The sequence below is a fragment of the Dermochelys coriacea genome, chromosome 6 (assembly GCF_009764565.3).
Source record: "Dermochelys coriacea isolate rDerCor1 chromosome 6, rDerCor1.pri.v4, whole genome shotgun sequence".
Lineage (NCBI taxonomy): Eukaryota > Metazoa > Chordata > Testudines > Dermochelyidae > Dermochelys > Dermochelys coriacea.
This window is the reverse complement of record NC_050073.1, coordinates 42,317,939-42,340,196: the sequence shown is the minus strand read 5'-3', so window position 1 is coordinate 42,340,196 and position 22,258 is coordinate 42,317,939. Positions and strand designations below refer to the sequence as shown.

At 40.3% G+C, this 22,258-nt stretch overlaps 1 protein-coding gene across 11 annotated transcripts in view; it reads left to right on the top strand.

The window, feature by feature from the left end:
• Positions 1-22,258, top strand: part of NELL1 (neural EGFL like 1) — a 411,949-nt gene that overhangs the window by 119,556 nt on the left and 270,135 nt on the right. For 9 of the 11 annotated variants that reach the window (XM_038406763.2, XM_038406768.2, XM_038406766.2 and 6 more), the window contains one exon: positions 7,528-7,656. The exons of the other annotated variants lie outside the window; for them this stretch is intronic. In XM_038406763.2, the coding sequence (XP_038262691.1) occupies positions 7,528-7,656 (129 nt within the window). The remainder of the gene's footprint in view (positions 1-7,527; positions 7,657-22,258) is intronic. 11 annotated transcript variants of the gene reach the window in all.

The window sequence follows — 22,258 nt, the reverse complement described above, 5'->3', positions numbered from 1 at the left end:
CCAACAACCCACCCTGTCCTGCCACTTTTGCCTCTGGGCAACCCCCACCCCCCGCCGGCAAACCCCCCTCTCCACCCAGCCACAGTCACTTTCACCCTTGCATCAACCTCGGGACCTCCTGCCCACGCCTCTCTTGTGGAAACCCCTCCCTGCCACTTTCACCCCCCTGCAACAACCCCGGGCACATACACCCTCCAGCCTGCCAGCCCCTTGCAACAGCCCCTTCCTGCCCACTTCTCCCTTGTGCCACTCCCTTCCTGCCACTGTACCACCTTCAATGAGCCCCTTTTGCCTCTATGCAATCTCTTCCCTGCCACAGTACCCCCGCCCTCTCCACCTCTTGGCACATCCATTAAATTAGAACTTTTTATAGGGAACCGGTTAAGATTTTGGCAGCTCATCACTGGGTTAAGGTGGGCTATAATGATGGGGGAAGGGGCTGGCTCCCTGCTGTACCAATCATAGGAGTCCCCAACTGCCCCCAGCTTGCTCAATACCAAGCACCTCTCCTTAATTCCTTTTCCAAGCCATTTTTTATTCTTTTGTGCCTTAATTTATGGAGTACCTGCACTGAACATCCGCCACAAGGAGGCGCCAGCCATTAGCTTGGCTGCCTCCTCCCCACACCCAGCCAGGTTCCCAGACATCTCTCAGTGCCCTCTTTTGTATCAGCCAAAAATATGGCAGCACCTGAGTCTGACAGATGCATCCCATTCTCCCAAAATAACTCTGAGGCCCCATAGAATATGCCAGGATAGGAAATTACTGTTGTCCCCCCACCCCCTGGGAATTTGGCTACTTCCCTGTTTACATACTTTCTGGTTTTGTCCACCCTGGCGGGGGGTCATGGCTCCCCCCAGATCCTGCACTGAAGCATATCCGACCAGACAATGTTAATGCCTGGAAAAATTGCCAGGATCTGCATCAGGTCCCTCCTAGTTCAAAGCATTAACTCCACCCCTTTAAGTGTTCCCAGATCATTTTCTCCCAGGTGTATCACCAATGTATCTGGTGGCCACTATTATATGCCCGCACAGCATACAAAGCGGTATTAGTTGATCCCATAACATGCCCCTTCGTGCGTGCCAACTGAGTAATGCTTTGCCACTGAATCCCAGCTAGGAGCCCTCTGGCAACCTGGATGCGTGCCTATGCCCCCAAAACACAATTCTGGGCCCACAGATACACACCCTCATGTGCATAGCTGGCTGTCCCATATCTGAAATGAGAACCCAACAAATTAATGTTGATTTTTCCACCTGCTGTTGTACATACATTCGGTATGCATTAGACTGCCAGCGCCCAATTGCCTGAATAGCTTGTGCTTCCATACCTATTTGCACTGCTGTTGCAGCCACCCCTTTTCTGAATGAGTGGGAACCAAATTCATGGGCTGGCAGCCCCAATGTCATTAGCCCCCCATCTCAACATGGTAATCAATTGATATGCTATGAGGGGACTCCCGTTTCCGTGTACAAAAAGGGGGCCATCTCCCTTCCACCGTATTGCTATGTAGGCCCTCGGCGCCCGAACGGGGCAGACCTCAGGCTCGCCACCCTCCCATAGGGTAATGAATGCATCCCGGCCGACTTGATCAGTCTTTGACCTTCGCAAGTGTAATATCACTGCATGCTTGTGCCAGCTGATGTCATGAAATTCCAAAGCCTTTCCCGAAGAATCCCTGATGGACCCAGGAACTAGCTCAAAAAATGCTGTCACTGTGCGCTGTTACATATGACACCAAGGATGCGAAGGAGGTCCCTGAGTGTGGAAATCCTGATGGGATGACGGGAATCTTCCCTGAGTCCATTGCTACGTGACCATCCCGCCAAAAACCTTCGAACTAAGAAACCCCCACAAGGATCTGAGTAGCTATTCAGCCTACTGACAAATGTAATGGCTGAAAGGCGGTTTGAAATTGTGGAGGACTCCAGTTGACGGGTTGCCGATGATAGCATGTACCGCAGCACGTGTTCCTCTGTAATGGGCCACATTGCTGACTTGCCTTCCTGCTCCTGGAATTGTATGAATTCATTAAAACTTTTCTCATAGCTGTGTCCCATGCGTGGTACCATTGATCTCTGGACCACACTGACAACTGTGCTACACCAAGGCTCCCTATCGTGAACAACATTTGTCTGGGTTCATGGATGACGATCTCTGCCTGGTGCATCTACTGTTGCTCCTGATATCACCTGAGCAGGATGTCCTGGATTTGCGTGACCTATTCTGCTTTGTACAGCCTGTAGTGCTGTGGAAACCACCTCATACGCAATACATTTTGATTAATTGTATCAGCTCTATGCGAACTGGCCCCCCATCAGACGCCGCTAGCTCAGTTGGATGAGCGAGAGCTGCACTTGGAGCCCCCACCTCTCCGAGCCCAATAGGCTGTCTGTGACAATCCAATGCACTTGGGTGAACAAATGCTGCACCTGGTGCTCCCATTTCCCTAAACCTGATAGGCTGACTTTGATACGCTGGTGCACTACCCCAGCCACTTGCCCTTGCTGTATGGACTCTGCCCTGGCTTGCACTGGGTCTGTCCTGTGTGTGATTTGATTGCTTTCTGGGTTCCTGTGGTAACGAAACTAACGAGGGGTGGGTGTGATGCCAATTCCCCCCATCCTGTTGTGTTCTGGCAACAGTAGCGGAAAACTGCATCATGATTTTCTAAACATTCATGTACACTGCCACTGCTGTGGAAGGGGCCCACTCCCACCTTCCTTTTCCTTCCTGTACCTATACCCCCTGTAAAGAACTCTACCTCCCGTTGTGAATCTGTTCTCCTATTGCTACCCTGCTCCACTGGTGCCAGAAGAAAAGGAGAATTAAGCCTTTCCTTTTGTGCACCCCTTCCTTTCCCTTTTTTGTGTCTCCCTGGAGCCATGCTGAGACTGTTTACCAGCTTTTGCCCCTTCTGCCTCCTTGACTTAAACAGGGAATGGCTTGTAGCCCCCTATGCACTTCCTATTTCCCAGTGCATCCCAACCACTGCTTTCCTGGAGAGTGGGATGTTCCTCCCCTCCCCCCCGCCATGGGGTATATGCAAAATTGTGTTGGTTTCGGTGCCCTCTTTGTCCCTTCTGTAGCGATTGGAGGGGGGAAGGGGTCCTGTCTTTCCCTACCAGACACTGTCTGGCTCCATGTGGGAGTCGACTGAGCACTAATTTTTTTTTTTTTTTTTTTTTTTTTTGCCCCTTCCCAGCTGCCTCACATGAGGTTTCTACTGCCCCTTGCCACTGTGTCCCAACTCAGCCCTCCTTATATGGCCTCAATAAAGGGGCTAATCCCCCCGCTTTCTGTTCCTGTTCACTGCCCGGACTGATTGCACATGGGGAGGTCTATGGAGCAGGGAACCAGTGCCTGCTTTGCCACAGCTGCTGTGTTCCAAACCGCTGTCTGCTTTCATGCCCAGCAACCTGGGAAGGTGTTGTTCCCCCACTCGATCCCCTGCTGATTGTCCGGACTGCTTCCATGTGGGGGTTCTATGGAGTAGGGAACCCAGGCCCCACTCCCGCCCTGCCACCATGTGCAATTGCTGCCTGTTTTTATGTCCTGAAATGGGGAAGGGGTTTCCCCCACTATCACTGCTCACTGTTTGACTATACGTGGTCAAGCACCGGAGTCTGCTGCCTAGCCTGGTTCCAGTGAATGAGGGAGTGGCCAGGCCCCCACTGACCTTTTGTTTTTAAAACTCTTCATTCCTAGGTGGTGTCATCCACCACCACTCTGACTGCTCTTTCAGCAGTCTTACCTCTCCCCTGCTCCCCTAAACAAGAAAGCATTGCCCTCTTCTCCTGGCCAGCCAGCCAATCCCTGCTCGGAGGTTGCTCCTAATCTAACTCACACAGCCACAGTGGAGCATTTAATATTTTGTATCTTAATGTACATTCCTTGGCTTTCTAGCATCAATTTTAATTTGTTCTGTACAAGTCTAGTGACATACGGTGTGGAAACAATATATATGCCTTCACAAAGATGTTTTGCCACTTTCCATTTGTTAAGGTTCTTAACAAGTTTAGTCAAGTGCTAGGGGAAATGAGAAGTTGAACCTAGCAGCAGGTGATATACTTTAAAATCCAGGTCTGATGATTGTGCTTCACAAGTCACTTGTAATAAACATTAAGCCAGTCTACAGATGGAGTAGGGTGTACTTCTGTAATTGGGAACTCAGTGACACAACAAGAAGAGTTCTCTAGAGTCTCTAATTCAATATAGTTAAGTTAGAGAACTGGAATGTTAATTTTTTCAGTTCTGCCATTTTATCACAGCCTATAAGCTTGGGGAAAAAAAAGATACAAAAAAAGGCTGATTTTGAGAAGAATTGAATCTCAGATATTGTTGATAACTAGAAGGGGAACAAATGAATTGAGGAATTGCCTGGAGAACTTTACAAGGTGGCAATTATAATGGCCCAAGAAGAATAACTAGGAGAGGGCACATCTATATCAAATTCCTTCTGAATTTCAGAGGTGGCAAACAAGCAAGTGACTCCTTAGAAATATCCACAAAAAGAAAAGGAGTACTTGTGGCACCTTAGAGACTAACATTTATTTGAGCATAAGCTTTCGTGAAGTGAGCTGTAGCTCACGAAAGCTTATGCTCAAATAAATGTTAGTCTCTAAGGTGCCACAAGTACTCCTTTTCTTTTTGCAAATACAGACTAACACGGCTGCTACTCAGAAATATCTTGTGATCCTTAGAATTAATCAAGGACTTTAGATAAAATTCTGATTTAGAAATGGACAGTTGAAGAGGTGATGAGCAAATCAAACTATTGACTCCTGACTGACCAGAAAACGGAAGTATCACTTTTGTAAGCATGTCGTTAATGATGAAAAGTGCGATCAGCAGGGTAAAGAGGAAATAGAAATCACGTCCAGGGAAGAAAACCAGATAAATGTAAGGACTATTGTTACTAGAGAAACATGCTAAGCAAGGTGAAATTTACTAAGTGTGTATGTTTTGGATGAGAGAGAAGTGGTATACATAACAGTAAATCCTAGTGCAGTGTTATCAGCCCAGTTAAAGTAAAGCATTTTCCTATACTATGTATGAATATGAAGAGGGTTTAGCACTCTAGATAGAAAAGTATGGTGATATCCTTCGTGATCTTATGTGACACAGCAATTGTTACAGAATTCCTTGTGTCTAATATGTTAGCTAAAGGGCAAACAGAATTTTAATTAATTAACCCCAGTGAAAGGGTATAAATTAGGTGTTGTTTGAATAGATGAATTTAGTATTCAGTTGTGATTATAATTACTAAGGCAAAAGCAAGAGGTCAAATCCTCAGAGGGCCTAAATGGGTGAAGTCAAAAGCACACTTCCCTTTTACACTAGTAAAGAAGTTAGCCAGACTTGATAAGGCTTTATTTGGAATACCTGAGTGTTTTTTTATCAGACCTCTGAAATGAATGTAGACTAAAAAGAATATTTGCAATTTTATTAAAGGAGGCAAAAAAAAGACAGCTATATTTTGTTGTAAGCAGGGTCATAGTGAAAGAGCAAGCCAATTGTTATCCCTGATTACTATTAATAAGATTAGTCAGAACATCAGGAATTTAGACAGACATTGTCACTTGGAAAGTGCCAAACAAGTGTTACTTTTGCCAAGTGACCTCACACTCTGGTGGCGGACTTAAACCTTTCAAGCTACAAATAAAAGAGCACAAAAGTGACAAAATGTGTATAAGGGTTTTAGTTTATTAATTGGTATTTGGAACTAATTTTATTTTTTAACATACATAGCCAGCCTCGGGATAAGCCCACGAATACTTGCTTGGATTAGATAAAAAAAAATGTCATTTCATAGATGTTAAGGCTTTCAAAAGTTCCCCAAAGAATGTCTAGGCAATGTAAGAGCAAGGGGTATGAAAAATCCCGTATATAAGTCTTAGGACTATAGGTTTTCCTCTATTTCTTAGCTGGCTGTAGGGGAGCTTATGAAGCTTTAGAATCACTGAACTAGAACTTATACACAGGGAATCTTTGCTCCATTTCTTTTGTAACCAAAATTGGTAGCACTAAAGTTGTACATTTCACACAAGCCCAAACTATGCCATGCTCCTAAAGAACAGGGCCCGCATGCAAAAATGAAGTATGGGTTAAAATTATGATAAATTTAATAATGTTTTATTGGGAATTTTTGTATAAAATCTTCAAAGATGTTTTTACATCAGAATCCCATGGTATTCTTGGGATTCTGAGATGTGGAGTTCAAAGTCCATGCTTGTAATTGTATAATAATTCCCTTTTATTGGAAATGCCAAAGAAATGCATGTAAAAGACACGGGGCCAAAATCCTACTTCCCTATCACTGCTCTGTAACAAAAGGAAATGGAATTTGGCCCAGGAAAATTAAGAAACAAAGCAAAAATGAAAAAAACCCTACCATTATCATGCTCTCTAATCATAGAATCATTGAACTATAAGGTTAGAAGGGACCGAAAGGGTCATCTAGCCAAACCCCAAGATACAGGATTTGTTGTCTAAACCACCTAAGACAGGCTTTCCACTCAGTGACACTGGTATAACTCCAATGTAGTGATGTGAGTATTACAGAATTATAATTGAGCACATACTTTGGAACTCAATGAAGATAGATTTTTGAGACTTTGGGTTCACTTCATGTAAATCTTGTTTTGAAATTCATAATGCAATATGTAATTCCATCCCTGAAAAATACATGGTAAATCTCAAAAGTGGTATGTACATTTTCAAGAGTCCAAAGAACCTTAATTTTCAAGAATCCAGAGTGAATGTACAATTTCAGCAAGGTGAGTTTTTTTTTTGTAGATGAAAGTTGTGAACAAGTTCTGAAGAAATCATCTCCGATTGGTGGTGGGGTAAATCCATCTTGACAGAAAAACTCCACTGCTGAGTCGCTATATCACAGCAAAAGTAGAGATAAATCGTATATTATAAATTTTTTTTATTAGTATCGTTAATATTATTTTCAGGATAAATGATAGAATGGAACTCAAAACTTGTCTGGCATGTTAATGTGTAGCAACATATATGAGGAAGTCTTCCTTTTCAATAAATCTTCCAGTTCTAATGCCAAGTTTTATTTGCTGTTTATGCTATTCTAACCAAACTTTTGATTCTCCATTATAATATACAAATTTGTTGAAAAATAGCAATTTAGTATGGCTTAATTGTAACTGTAATTGCAGTGATGAATTGTGTCCTAGAAAGATGGATAGAAAGGAATGCACAACATCTTCCCTTGGTCAATACGTACAGTAGCATTCATATTTGCTTGGGAGTTGCTTACCCTTCCAACCTAAAACCTGAATATTGTTACCAGAGGCATCTAAGAATGAAATGACATTCTCCCATAATGAAATGGATTCAGAAAAGCTTATTTGGACCAGTCTTTGCCAGGAGAAATGAAGGAGAATTCCACATTAGAATGCCTGGAGGATAGCATTGCAAAACTATACAGAGGGATACATATTAATACTGAATATTTGCATTCAGCATGTTCCAATACAAGGTTGAATGTACTTTGTATTTCAGGTCATAACTTTTGTGTAGAAGGCCACAGATGTGGTGAAAATTCAGAGTGCAAAAATTGGAACACAAAAGCTACTTGTGAATGCAAGAATGGTTATATCTCTGTCCAAGGGGACTCTGCATATTGTGAAGGTAAACAAGATATTCAATGAAGTAACTTCTTAGCATCCACTGAGAAATTTACTGTTAAGTAAATGGCTGCAAAATGCATTTAGTTTTGAAAGTCCAAGTTTTATGATGATGTTTGTGATACTAGCCCTATATGGAAACTTCAGATAACCGAGATAGGTGGACAGTATGCTTCACTGATGGTCTGGAGGATAGTGTGGATTGCACCCTCAGCAAGTTTGCAGATGACACTAAATCTGAGAGGAGTGGTAGATACACGGAAGGGTAGGGATGGGATACAGAGGGACCTAGACAAATTAGGGGATTGGGCCAAAAGAAATCTGATGAGGTTCAACAAGGACAAGTGCAGAGTCCTGCACTTAGGATGGAAGAATCCCAAGCACTGCTACAGACTAGAGACCGAGTGGCTAGGCAGGAGTTCTGCAGAAAAGGACCTAGGGGTTACAGTGGAGAAGCTGGATATTAGTCAACAGTGTGCCCTTGTTGCCAAGAAGCCTAACGACATTTTGAGCTGTATAAGTAGGAACATGGCCAACAGATCAAGAGACGTGATCATTTCCCTCTGTTCAGCATTGATGAAGCCTCATCTGGAGTACTGTGTCCAGTTTTGGGCCCCACACTACAGAAGGGATGTGGAAAAATTGGAGAGAGTCCAGTGGAGGGCAACAAAAATGATTAGGGGACTGGAACGCATGACTTAGGAGGAGAGGCTGAGGGAACTGGGATCGTTTAGTCTGAAGAAGAGAAGAATGAGGGGGGATTTGATAGCTGCTTTCAATTACCTGAAAGGGGGTTCCAAAGACGGTGGATCTAGACTGTTCTCAGTGGTAGCAGATGACAGAACAAGGAGTAATGGTCTCAAGTTGCAGTGGGGGAGGTTTAAGTTGGATATTAGGAAATCTTTTTCACTAGGAGGGTGGTGAAGCACTGGAATGGGTTACCTAGGGAGGTGGAATCTCCTTCCTTAGAGGTTTTTAAGATCAGACTTGACAAAGCCCTGGCTGGGATGATTTAGTTGGGAATTGGTCCTGCTTTGAGCAGGGGTTGGACTAGATGACCTCCTGAGGTCCCTTCCAAACCTGATATTCTGTGATTGTATACTGAGACACTGCCTACCCATAGGCAATCCCACTGCCATGTTACAATCTTCCTTAGAATATCACTTTCAGGCAGTGGCACTTTTGCTGTAGGTGGTGTGTAGGGGTTGATGCATCTTTATAGAGTTAATTACGGAGGTGGCAGTTTTGGAAGTGATGCTAACAGCACCAAGAAAGAAATCCCCAATGCCTCTGATGGTTAGAAATGTTATGGCTGTACACAGAAACATTAACCTGTAGTCCTTCCTTCAACTCCTGCAAGTCAGGTAATTTTCTAGAATGGTCTTAATGTTGTATAGAGGAGAGACATTTCCCAGGAGGCTCTGTTGTGTGTTGCTGAGCTACTTCTCTTTGCTAATGATGCTCTATTCTGCCTCAGGAAAGAATGCTTTATGGCTTTGCTCTCATCCTCTTTGTGGTATAGAGAATCCAACCCTATTTCCTATAGCTTGCTCTTATTTTTTGATGGGTTACTCATTACTGTATAATCTTTTTAGAATGATAAATCAACATACACAGCATTCTGTTTTGCCTTGTGAAGTCTGAGGGTTTTTTAAAAAAAGTCCCAGTATTTTGGGTCTTAGTGTTTTGATTTTTGGCTTTTTTACACTATTTCTCCAGCTTCCTCCTCCCAACAGTGCTGGTGATGGAAAAGAGATGACATTTTTGACAAGCTGATAAAAATATACTGTAGGAATGGGGAGACAAGACTGAAGGATATGAAACAGATATGTTATACTGGCATCAGATGAGCTTAAATGATCCCATTGTTTGGAGATTTATTTTTTTTACCATATATAAGTGAGCAGGACTGTTCTAGACATGATGAGCAAAGGTAGTCTGCAAATTAAAGCAAAAATATTCCAAGGCTTACAACATTGTTGGTGCATCTCTTAAAAGAACAAAACCCTCAATTCTATACATGCTTTCAGGTAATAGAAAAGATTTCCAATCATTTACTTCTTGAGGTAATAGCAAAGATACAGTATATTAAGGAACTTCTGTACTAAAGAGATTGTAGGAGTAGCTGCTGAATAGATACTACCAAGACTACAATAATGCACTTTTCAGTGATGAGAGAGTACCCAGTGTGTCTACTTTTTTTTTTTTTGGCTGCTCTAAATAAAACCAGAAATCTCCACTTTGAAAAGTGCTTTCATTAGCATTTAGTGTTTTGTTAACCTTGTAGCTGTTTGTCTAATTCCTTTATCTGGCAGCATTTTAAACATCTTTGCTCAAAATTAATATTTGAGACCTTAACAATATTGGAACGAGGGAAAAAGCCCATAAAGCTGTTGGAACAAATTAGCTGAACTTGTGACATTGTTGGTCTCAGAGTCTCTAGCTGTACTATTTGCAAGGCAAATCCAGACCCTATCTTATACGAACGTGTACTGAACAAAAGATAGCAAAACAAAGTTGGGTGCTATATAGTGCACCAAAGAGTTGTGTTTCACAGAGTTAAATCATAAGTAGTGATCTGCAGGTGAGATCCCCCAGTGGGGATCTATGGTCTGACAAATCCATTAGTCAAGGAGTGGCTCTCTTATTGCCTTGTAATACGGAACTCCTAACCACCATAGAAAACCCCTGTGCAAAGCCTGTTTATCTCTCAGATCTGTCTCTCCTATCTAATTACTATAATCTATCTGCCTATTTTATTGAATAGCACTCAATTCACAGTCATTTGACTAAATTCTGCTCTCAAAGGCATGCACAGCTGCCACTGAAATCAATGGTGGCCATATATATGCCTCTGAGGGCAGAATTTGCCTTAGTATGGACCACAGTAGTGGGTGTCATGCAGATTTGTATTCATATGAGCATATCAGATTCCTGTATCATTTAAATATTAATCATAAATACTACTTAATAGACTGAGACACAAATCTATAGAACCAGAGAAAATGCTCATGTTAAGCATGGTTAATGTTCCACATTCAGTTCTGTTGTTCCTAAGCATTGAAATATAATGGCATACAAGATCACTTCTTCTGAGACATGTAGGTTCAAATATCTCATATTATGATGTATCTAGGTACAGTGGCACTTTAGTTCAGAATTCTGTGGATCATTAATTCTGAGCTTCCAGGTTTCAATCTCCTCTGACATTATTTGAAACTTTTTTGGTGTGTTTTAATGTATGGCATTGTTTTTCCTTCCCCGTCATTGCTGTTGACTTCCGCTGATGTACGTTTTGCCTTTCTTCATGTTACATTGTAACCCCTTATTTGCTTGCACATTGTTTTGACATTGTAGCATCTCCTCTAAAGACTTGCATTGAGTCTGCTAGTTAATATCATTTCCTCATGTATATTTGTAACTTTGTACCATTATATTTTTTAAGTTGCATTGCCTTTGTCATGGGAGAGCTTTACTGTGAGTCCAAGGTCCATTAAAAGCATTGATGAATACATCCTCACATTTTTAAACAAATCTGAAACACATTTATGGTTCATTCTCCTCAACAGCTTCTTTTCAAATGGCGATGTTAAAGCATGCGTAATCTATATTAAAGCAAACATTTTAGTAGGAAAGGTCAGGTTATGCCTTCGGAATAATCACCCATTAAAAACTGTAATTTTTTTAAAAAAATCAAGATGTTTCTTAGCAAATAAAAAAGTATTCACAATGAATAAAGAAGGTGATTAGAGATCTGTGCTGTATTAAAGAGAGAACAAACCCTACTTTTTTTTCCTCATTAAAAGTGATAGTTTTTTTTTCTTTCACTGACCCTTCATCTCCCTGCTTTGTGCCTCTATAATAAACGTAGAATTTGACATTTTCAAAGTGATGAACTAATGTCAGTTAAGTAGTCTTCCCAGATCCTTTTGGGGAGGAAAATTAGTATTACCCCCTTTTTATAGATGGGGATACCGAGGCAAGGATAATTTAAGGGCCTCGTGTTGAACCAAGCCTCTATTCAGCCATCATTTGCAACTGAACAAAGTTGTATGTGTACAGGCACACTTGAGGTCTTGCACATGTGGGGATTTGCAGTTGTAGAGTGTGGGCACATGGGAGTATGCGGCTGGAAATCACACTCATCGTGGTTTGCCCAATGTGATGCAACAAGTTAGTGGCAGAACTAGAATTAAACCGAAGGAGTTCATAAGTCTCCATGCCATGCTCATTCTTCTTCTAGACCATACTGCCTCTAAAATAAATATTGTAATACTTCACACTTCTGTAATGCCTTCTGTCCAAGAATCTCAAAAATTTACAAATATTAATGAGATCATCCTCACAAAGCAACATATGGGGATAGACATTTCTCACACACACACACACACACACACACACACACCACCTAACCCCTATGCTTTAGCCACATGACCGTTCTTACCTTCTAGATGCTGATAAGCAAGGGTCTGGTCTTTCATTGAAGACAATGGGAGTTTTGTCTTAGATATTAGTGAGGGGGACAAGATCGTTTCTAACTTTTCTCCACCATTTCAGTTAGATGTTTCTCTCACTTTGTTTTTTAGTTTGTTGGGAGCAAGGGGCTGCTTATATGTCAAAATTATCATAAATGTAAGAGCTGTAGTAAAAAGAAGTATTTGTATGTAAAAAAACAACCAACCAAGCACTCTTCCCTCACAGGAAAAACACAACTAAAAATGATTTTAAAAAATCACCAGTTATCTTGTCATGCTGCACAGCAGTATCTTTTCCCACTACGGTTAACCAATGTCATGCTGAACATTCCTGTGAGGATGGATATAATATAAAAAGTCATCTGTTGACCAGAGTAAAGGGAGCTTATATGATTCATATTCTCATTCTGTTAGTATTTTGCAATCTATTTTTTCCTCATTTAACAAAGCTGAGTGACTGATGCACTCTGTCTTCTCCCAATGGGTCATTTATAGGACATAACTAAAAAGCTTTATGAATTTGAATTGATATTTTTTGAACAAAATAACCAAACAGCAATATTTTATAATAGGAAAAATAAAATTTTCATGGAACAGCATTGATTGCTTATATTGGCCTATGCTTAGGACAGGACATCCCAGGCAGAGTTCTGTAGCCCTTAGGAAGGAGGTGTAAAAGTTTCCTCAGGTTAAATAAGGGGCTGGGAGTGGTTAGTATTTGTTTCCCTTCTAGCACTAAAGTTGAATAGGTTAAGGCTGGAAGTATATGAAGTTCTGTGAGGTCTAGATATAATTCTGGTTAGTTTCCTTAAATGACCCATTAAATAGTATCTAGATAGGATGTCCTTGATATTCATTTTGTAGTTTATGGCTAAAATGGAAAAGTCACAAAGCTTTCCAAGGTTACCATTTCCTGGTGGGTAAAAGACAAGTCCTTAAGTCCCCCATTAAGAAAGTTCTGCTCATTCTACAAGACAGTGGCATAGGACATCTGAGGAGCATCCTCAGCCAATACAGATTTTAGTTTCTAGATTCTCCAGACACTGCTCTTTTTATAATTTTTATATCTATTTCACTCTTTCCATGCATCCACCTACTAACTACTTGGATTGGTGTTGGTTCACATGCTGGAGAATGAGACAATATTGGTTTATTTGTAAATTCATCTCTTCTTCGGAATGAAGTTCAGACAGTCCTATAACTGTTGAGTTTAATCATAGCAGGGTGCAAATCATGGGCAATCTCTATATACAAATGTTGGCATTGAAACACAGTCTCTGAGAGGCTCCCATATGGTCATCTGAGAATTTTTCCAAAGCTATGAGAAAGGAAAGGCAAACAGAGAAAAGAAGGATAGGAATGAATATTATTAATGGATGTTCATTCAAAGAGAAGACAAACTGAGAGGTAAAATTGTCTCAATCTATGAGCTTCAAGCTTTTATTATATTTTTACATGGCTATACTGTGAATCACTGATTGAATTCCTAATCCTAATGATGATGATTGCTAACCCTCTAGTAGAGAAAACATTTTCATCTCCACATCACCTCTTTCTGGGCTTTATATGTCTCTGTACAGATCCAGTGTATCATAAAGGCTAGAGGTAAATAAAAATAGATGTCAAGAAGAGTTAACCATGTTACTGACCTTTAGTTCCTATTAAGAACCTTGTAATTCACTGCAGCTAGAAGTATTTCAAATGGAAGGAATTTTTCTTTTTACTTTGATGGAGGAGAGACAGAGGACCTGAATTAAAGGATTAATTGGAAACCTCTTAGGTGCGCTTGGTGTCTGGTTGACTGAACCAAAGTTCTTTTCTTGAAAGGTCAATGAGTTATTCAGTGATTCTTCTCTGATTAGCAAAAAAAATTAAAGTACAAATCTTCCTGTTTGTTTTGTAGACCTTTCTTTAAGACACACAGTGCAGAATTATGAGTATGAAGACTGTATTCAAATAGTTACCATCATATTATTTTAACATAGTCTTAACCTGTAGAATTGGATGGGATGTTTCAGTGGAAAATAGCTAATTTCCCATCTTTTTCACAGTAAAAAGTCCTGCAAGTCATTTTTTGTGTATTCAGTTTTTGTACAATCAATTTATGCTGTTAAATATTAAAACCTTGTTCTGATTTATTTGCAGTATTTAAATGTTAATTATTTTAATTAGATTCAATCTTAGAGTTTGGATGACTCAGAGAATTGATAGGATGAATTGGTATCTTCAACTCTAGATTATTCATTTCGGTCTGTTTCAAGTTCACAGTGACAGATAAACTTTATGATCTGATGTGATTCAGTTGATAAAGTGAAGAGAGAGGGTGATGTCAGTCCAGATCACATTTGGGTGGGCATCTTAGAAACCACTATGGTAATGTGGATAATGGACACTAATTGACACCATAGCTGGCAATCTCACCCAAGAGGCCAAGGATTGAATGGCATAGAGACTGAATTACCTTTTCAGCTTTTAGGTTTCATGAGTTTGTTTGGTAAAATTGCATTGCTGCATTTGTTGAACCTGTTTTGTGGTGAAGTAAAGGACTTTACAAACAGCTTGCTCTTAACTGTATTGATGTAAATCTGGATTGACTTAATTAGTTTTACCCTACATTTACCTTTGTGTAAGTGAGAGCAAAAAGTTTGCCCTCAGTTTCTAATGGTTTCAGTTTGGCAACTGAAATCAACATTGAAGTATTGCAGTCCTGCTTACATAGTATATCCGGTAAGGACTAGATCTGCCATCCTTATTCATGTTGCAAACTACCTTACTCAGCAAGTAGTTTCACTGAAGAAAATAGCAATACTCAAGGAATAAGATATTATTCAATGAGATTAAGCATGGCAGTATCTGGCCTTAAGTAACTAATGATAGTCATTAAATCATTAAGACTTGTAGTGTCATTCATTACAGAAGCCTTTGTTTGTTGTTGTGTTATGCTTCCCTCAAAAGAGATGTGTGTTTTGCTGAAAGAAATTAGACTTGTCATTTATTTTCATATCACCACAAGCACTGCATTTGGGAAAAAAAAAAAAGAATTCCAATCTGGAGGTGAAAGGTTTTTGGCACAAAGGACTCTGCATCGGTTTTCTTTTTATATTTTTATATATTTATATTTAGTTTTGCTTCCTTCCAAGTTTATTTAGAATTGCTAAAATGCTGAATATTTAATTTGATGGCATTTTTGTGGAAACAAATTTGCATGCTAGATCATTAATTCAGAGTTACAGTCTGAGTATATAAGTAGTAGTCTTTTCTGGGGTAACTTTAGTGAAATTCAGGTGCAGTGTCTGGGGTTATGATCTTCTAGGTCAGTGGATAAATTCAGTTCAAATGAGATCTAAATTATAAAATGACATTGGCTGTTGATTTTATTTTCCCCTTATTTTAACAATCATTCCTTCCCTTAAACTGACCTATTAATACATTGTACATTCATTCCAGGTGATCCAGATTAGACTATTCTATTGTTCAGTGCGTGTTTCTATGTTTATTGAATGGTCTCAATATTTTCTTTTGGTTATTAGGAGTTTTGCTGCTGCTGTTCTGTAAAAGGGACACATTCAAATACAGTACTTTTCATCAAAATTTCAGTACTTACCAGTTTTTGCCACACAATGATTTTTAGAATGGTCTTGTAGTTAAAACACTGGACTGGAACCCAGGAAACCTGAATTCATTTCTAGCTCTGCTACAGATTCCCTGTGAAATTTTGGGCCAATCACTTTAATCTGCATGCCTCTGAAAAATTAAGATAACACTTCCTTTCTCCCATCGTTGTGTATTTAGATATTCAGCTCTGTAGAGCAGGGCCTGTCTCAGGCCAGGTGTTCGTACAATGCCTAGAGCAATGGGGCCCCAATGTCATATCCTCTAGACGCTACCATAATATAAAGAGTAAATGAGTATGATGATAACAATAGCAAAAAAACAGTTAAAATATCACTTACTTCCTATTCTAAATATAGGGAAAGTTTGTGATAGCTCAGAGTACGTCTACCCTACAACTGGAGTGTGTGGTTTGCAGCATGTGTATGCATAGTTGGATTAAAGCTGGCTCAGCTATCTCAGATATCAATAGCAGTGAAGCAATGGCAGAATGGACAGTACAAGCCCTCCTGGGACTTTTGGTACTTACTCAAGCAAACCAGCCTGCCCTGAAGTCCGTGTTGCCATGGCTTCATTGCTATTGGTATCTGTGCTGCTTAGATTAAAGCTAAAAACATGGATATGGCGAGACATGCTGCAGTTAGTCCTCCAATCACTTCTCCCAGATTTCAGTCCTCAGTTACCAGAGTAGAATGCTCTCTTTACAGGATCTGCACCAGCCATTAATAAATGAATATTCTTCCCACAACTCTGCTAACATTATTACAGCTGATGGTGCTCCAGCAAGGATGTATATTTAAAGGGGCTTTGCTAGTTTCAAGTAGAGCTAGTCAGGAGTTTTCCAGCAAAACTGAGTTTAATTGGAAAATCCTGGTTCATTGAACCCAAAGCGTTTGTCAGAAACATCTGAGGTTCAACAAACTTTTGTTGAATAACAGGGAATTTTCTGTTGGAAACCTGCCTAGCTCCTGGGCAACCTCGTTTTCCAGGGCCTCTGGCCCCAGGGCATCCCTGCCACATGGACTGCCCTGGGGTTGGGGATCCCAGGCTTCCAAGATATGGGCTCAGGGGCAGCCCTGCCAATTGTATTGCACAGGGCTCCCGGAGTCTGTGGCTCTGCGGCAGCCCTGACAATCGTACTGCCCAGTTTTGGCCAGCTCTGGTTTCAAGTCTAAACTTGGGGTGTGGAGATGGATGGAACCCAATGTTTGCCGTATTTAAAGTATATAACAAAAAAATTCCCATTAGAGAGGGCAGAGAGATGCATGCCTAACATAGGATTAAAATGTATTTGATCTTTGAAAATCAATTGTGTAAAACTTACCTTAGGCCTTATTCCATCCCGTGCTTTGCTGCAGTTGGGCTACCCACATTTGCCTGTCAACTGTCGTTCTCTCCAAATCTTCCCATTTCATGTTGATGTGCTTGATGTCATTGAGAACTATGCATTTCCATGTTTGCGATCTTTCTCTCTTCTTGCATTTTCTGGCTTCCATTCAAGGGCAGTTTTTGGTAAGCGTTCTTTTTCCATTCTCAGCACATGTCCCAGCCACTGATGTCTTCTTTTGTAGATTATTTGCGAGAGGGTGCCTTGTCCAGTCATTTTTCTGACTTCTTAATCGTCTTCCTATCTCTGTTGTTCCCAATATTCTTCTCAAACATGCATCCCTCTTTTACGTATCTTTCTTGGTAAGTTGCCATGTCTCACTAATATATGTTGTTATGGCAATAAAAATCGCTTTGTACATGTTCGGTTTTTTCTTGAGGGAGATGTTTTTGAGTTGCCAGATGTTTTTGAGTCTTCCAAATGCAGCGTCTGCCTTCCCGATTCTTCTTCTTTATTTGGAACTAGTACCATCTTGGCTGATGGTACTTCCAAGATGCATAAAATTGTCCATCTTCTCCAGTTTCTCCTTCAATTTTGATTTTTGTCCCTATAGTCTCCATTAACATGACTTTACATTTCTTTGCATTGTATCTCAAACCTTTCTTCTCCATTACTTGGTTTGTTCATTTTTGTAGTCTGTTGGCATCTTCATTGATGATGAGCGATGTCGTCAGCAAAGTCTAGATCAAATAGCCTTGAATTGTTCCATTTTAGGCCATATGTATCACTGTCACATTGTTTTAATCCATAGTCGATGACTATCATAAACAGAAAAGGAGACAGAAAGCACCCTTGCCTTATACCTGTCTTGTGTAAATGTACTTCCTCTCATCAACTTCTTATGTATGTATTCAGTGTCAGATCTGATGACAGAAAGACACACAACCATTTTTACTGCATTTTAATAATTCCTGTTAGCCCTTCAGCACCTGCTGTGCTAAGAGAGAGCGAGCTGGATTACATTCCAGCTCATGTATCATCAACAGAACTGTTACTGTTGTTTGAAAGCATTGGGGTTCCACAGGTGCTTCTGTAGTCAGAGTTTGAAGAACAATGGGTTTGCACAGTTATAACTGATGGATAACTTGGCCTGCAAACCCTTTGTGATATGCAGGAGGGAGAGAATCCAACTTGACTCTGAAATTCCATATTACAGAGCTGGCAGTTGGATACCTCCCACATCTCTTTACTTGTAAACTGAGCACATTTGAAACAGAGATGACTGAGGAACAGATTCTTGTACCTTTACTCTTCCAGAGTAATGTCTGACCCCGGGAGTAGTCAGATAGCCTTAGTCCCACTGAAGAAGTGCTATCAGGACCTGGCCCTGAGATACAGTAAACATGAATTCCTGAGATGCCGGCATTGCAGTCATTTTTCCAACTTGACCCACATTTCTTTTCTTTGGGTTTGAAAAAACAAACTATTCTGGGCTGTATGCTCCCTAAAAAGACTACTTTAGAAACATAAATGTTACCATATAGGCTATGTCTACACTTATGGCGGCATGTAGATTATAGATACTGCCTGCCCAGCTAGCACAGGCATAAATAGCAGTGTAAAGAGTGAGACATGGCTTAGGTGAGTAGAGTAGACTAGAGTGCTCTACATGCTTGAACCCTGAGGTTATATATACCCTACACCAGGGGGGCCAGGCTGCCAGCGCCCACCCGCAGCCCTGCCAACCAGCGCTTACCACTCCCTCCCTGCACCTCCTGAGCAGCTGTTTTGTGGCATGCAGGAGGCTCTGGAGGTGGGGGGTGGGAGGAGTGAGGGCATGGCAAGCTCAGGGGAGAGGGATGGAAAGCATGGAGTGGGTGCAGGGCCTGTGGCAGAGCCAGGGGTTGAGCATTGAGCACCCCCTGGCACACTGGATGGTTGGTGCCTGTAGCTCCAGCCCCGGAGTCGGTGCCTATACAAGGACCCACATATTAACTTCTGAAGAGCCGCATGTGGCTCCGGAGCCACAGGTTGGCCACCCCTGCCCAACACAACTATATGCGCCAAACCAGTGTCTCCCATGTCTACACTACTGTTTTCAGTGTAGTGTTGCGCAGCCTGTTCCTGCCGCAGTGAAAGGCTCTGGCAATAGGGAAGGCTCTGGAAGCGGGGAAGAAACAGGGAGCTCCCCTCTTCCGGACCCTTTCCTCGCTGCCGGAGCCTTTCACTGCCATGTGTAGCTACACGTGGAGTGCCTGTGCTCTTACAAGCTGCTGTAAGTGTAGATATAGCCAAAGAAAATCCAGCAGCTGAACCTCCTCATATCACATGTAACCAAACAGCTCCTTTCAGCAAAATAAATAAATACATTGTAGGTACCTCACTTTCCCCAGCTTTCAATCCTCTGATACCTCCATTTATCCTCAGAATATGCAGTGAAAATATATGTATTAGCTGGTTGGAAAATAGCAGGGCTGTCAATTATAATCGCAGTTAACTCATGTGATTAAAAAAAATGAATTGAGATTAATTGTATTTTAATCGCACTGTTAAACAATAGAATACCAATTGAAATTTATTAAATATTTTCTACATTTTCAAATATTGATTTCTATTAGAACACATAATACAAATGGTACACTGCTCACTTAATATTATTATTTTAATACAAATATTTGCACTGTAAAATAAGAGTATTTTTCAATTCATATCATACAAATACTGTAGTGCAATCTTTTTATTGTGCAAGTGCAACTTACAAATATCAATTTTTGTTACATAAGTGCATTCAAAAAAAAGGTAAAACTTCAGAGCCTACAAGTCCACTCAGCCCTACTTCTTGTTTAGCCAAACGATAAGACAACCAAGTTTGTTTTCATTTATGGGAGATAATGCTGCCCACTTCTTATTTACGTCACCAGAAAGTGAGAACACGCATTTGCATGGGACTTTTGTAGCAGGCATTGCAGGGTATTTACGTGACAGATATGCTAAATATTCATAAGCCCCTTCATGCTGTGGATACCATTCCAGAGGGCATGCTTCCATGCGGATGATGCTCATTAATAAAATGTGTTAATTAAATTTGTGACTGAACTCCTTGGGGGAGAATTGTATGTCTCTGGCTATTTTACCTGCATTCTGCCATATATTTCATGTTATACCAGTCTCAGATGATGACTCAGCACATGTTGTTCGTTTTAAGAACACTTTCAGTGCAGATTTCACAAAATGCAAAGAAGGTAGAAATGGTGAGATTTCTAAAAATGGCTACAGCACTCGACCAAAGATTTAAGAATCTGAAGTGCCTTCCAAAATTTGAGAGGGACAAGATGTGGAGCATGCTTTCAGAAGTCTTAAAAGAGCAACACTCCAATGTGGAAACTACGCAACCCAAACCACCAAAAAAGGAAAATCAACGTATGCTGGTGACCTATGATTCAGTGGATGAAAATGAACCTGGATCGGTTTGCACTGCTTTGGATTATCGAGCAGAACCTGTCGTCAGCATGGACGTATGTCCTCTGGAATCGTGGTTGAAGCATGAATGGACATGTGAATCTTTTGCTCATCTGGCATGTAAATACCTTGCAATGTTTGCTACAAAAGTCCCATGCAAATGCCTGTTGTCTCTTTCAAGTGACATTGTAAACAAGAAGCAGGCAGTATTATCTCCTGCAAATCTAAACAAACTCGTTTGTCTGAGTGATTGGGAGAACAAGAAATAGGACTGAGTGGTCTTGTAGGCTCTAAAGTTTTACATTGTTTTATTTTTGAGTGAAGTTTTTCCGAACATAATTCTACGTTTGTAAATTCAATTTTCTTGATAGAGATTGCACTACAGAACTTGTATTAGGTGAATTAAAATACTATATTTGTTTACAGTACAAATATTTTTAATCAGAAATAAATATAAAGTGAGCACTGTACACTTTGTATTCTGTGTTGTAATTTAAATCAATATATTTGAAAATGTAGAAAACATCCAAAAATTTAAATAAAAGGAATTTTATTATTGTTTAAGTGTGATTAATCACGATTAATTTTTTAAATCATGATTAATCGTGATTAATTTTTTAATCGCTTGACAGCACTAGAGAATAGCATTTTTAAAAAAAAAAAAACAGAAATTGTCATTAAAATTTTTTGTTGAAATTTCAGTAATTCAAGAAATGTGTTCCATCATCCTCTAACTGTGGCCTTTGTGGCATGTCAAGAAAGTCAGCAGATTTGATTGCTTCAGAAGAATGAGTTTGTTCCAGAGTTGAGGGGCCTGGCAAAATTTGGGGATGCCATGCCATAAAACTGTCAATTTACAATGTGTACATAAGAGAAAACCAAACAAAACAGTTGTATGGGAAAGAAAGTGTTTTCTAATTACTAAGGAGTTATTACCATCAATAGGGAGTAAATACAATGTAGTTAAGACAGCTTAGAAATGGAGGTGTGGATGTCTGCATTTTTTTAAAACATTTTTGATTTTCATTTTAAGTAACCATGTTGCGTAGTATGCAGCAACAACAAAAAGCTATGTGTGACACTGCACAATATCTGTTGCAGGTAGAATTAGAAAACCACCCTCTCTTCCTTAGGTCAGACTTAATCCTTTGATTAAGTACTTGCTGACCATGAGCCGCTATTATGCTGTGCGTACTCAGACAAAGCTCCCGTTGACATCACTCTGAATTTTAGTTGAATAAGGAATGAATAGGAGTGGTAAATAGGTCCCAAAGGATAGAAGTCAATTAAAAATCTGCTGAGTTTCCACAGCTGGACACACTTCCTGCTACACAAAATGAATAAAATCTATTGCTGTTTTTTTTCTTCCTCTATATATTGTTTTCATTGTAATGGATACAGTTTCATTACGTTGTGGCTCTGGAGATAACATTAATGTTATATGGGTATCGCTTAAACCTTCTGTATGGCGGTGATATATGACTGTATTTTTGGCTGATGTCCATTGGCTTGACTTCTGGATCAATTTTTAATGATTATCCTTCTGTTTGTCATCTTCTCTTCACAAAAGCATTCCACATTAGATGTTAACCTTTTCTGTAGCCAGCATACAGTTAATCCATAATAAATCACACCCCAGATTCTCCTCTACCCCAAAATATATTTAAGAAGGCACACTGAAAATAAACATCATATCTAAAAAATTCCCCATTACTGATGCGTTGAATTAGGAG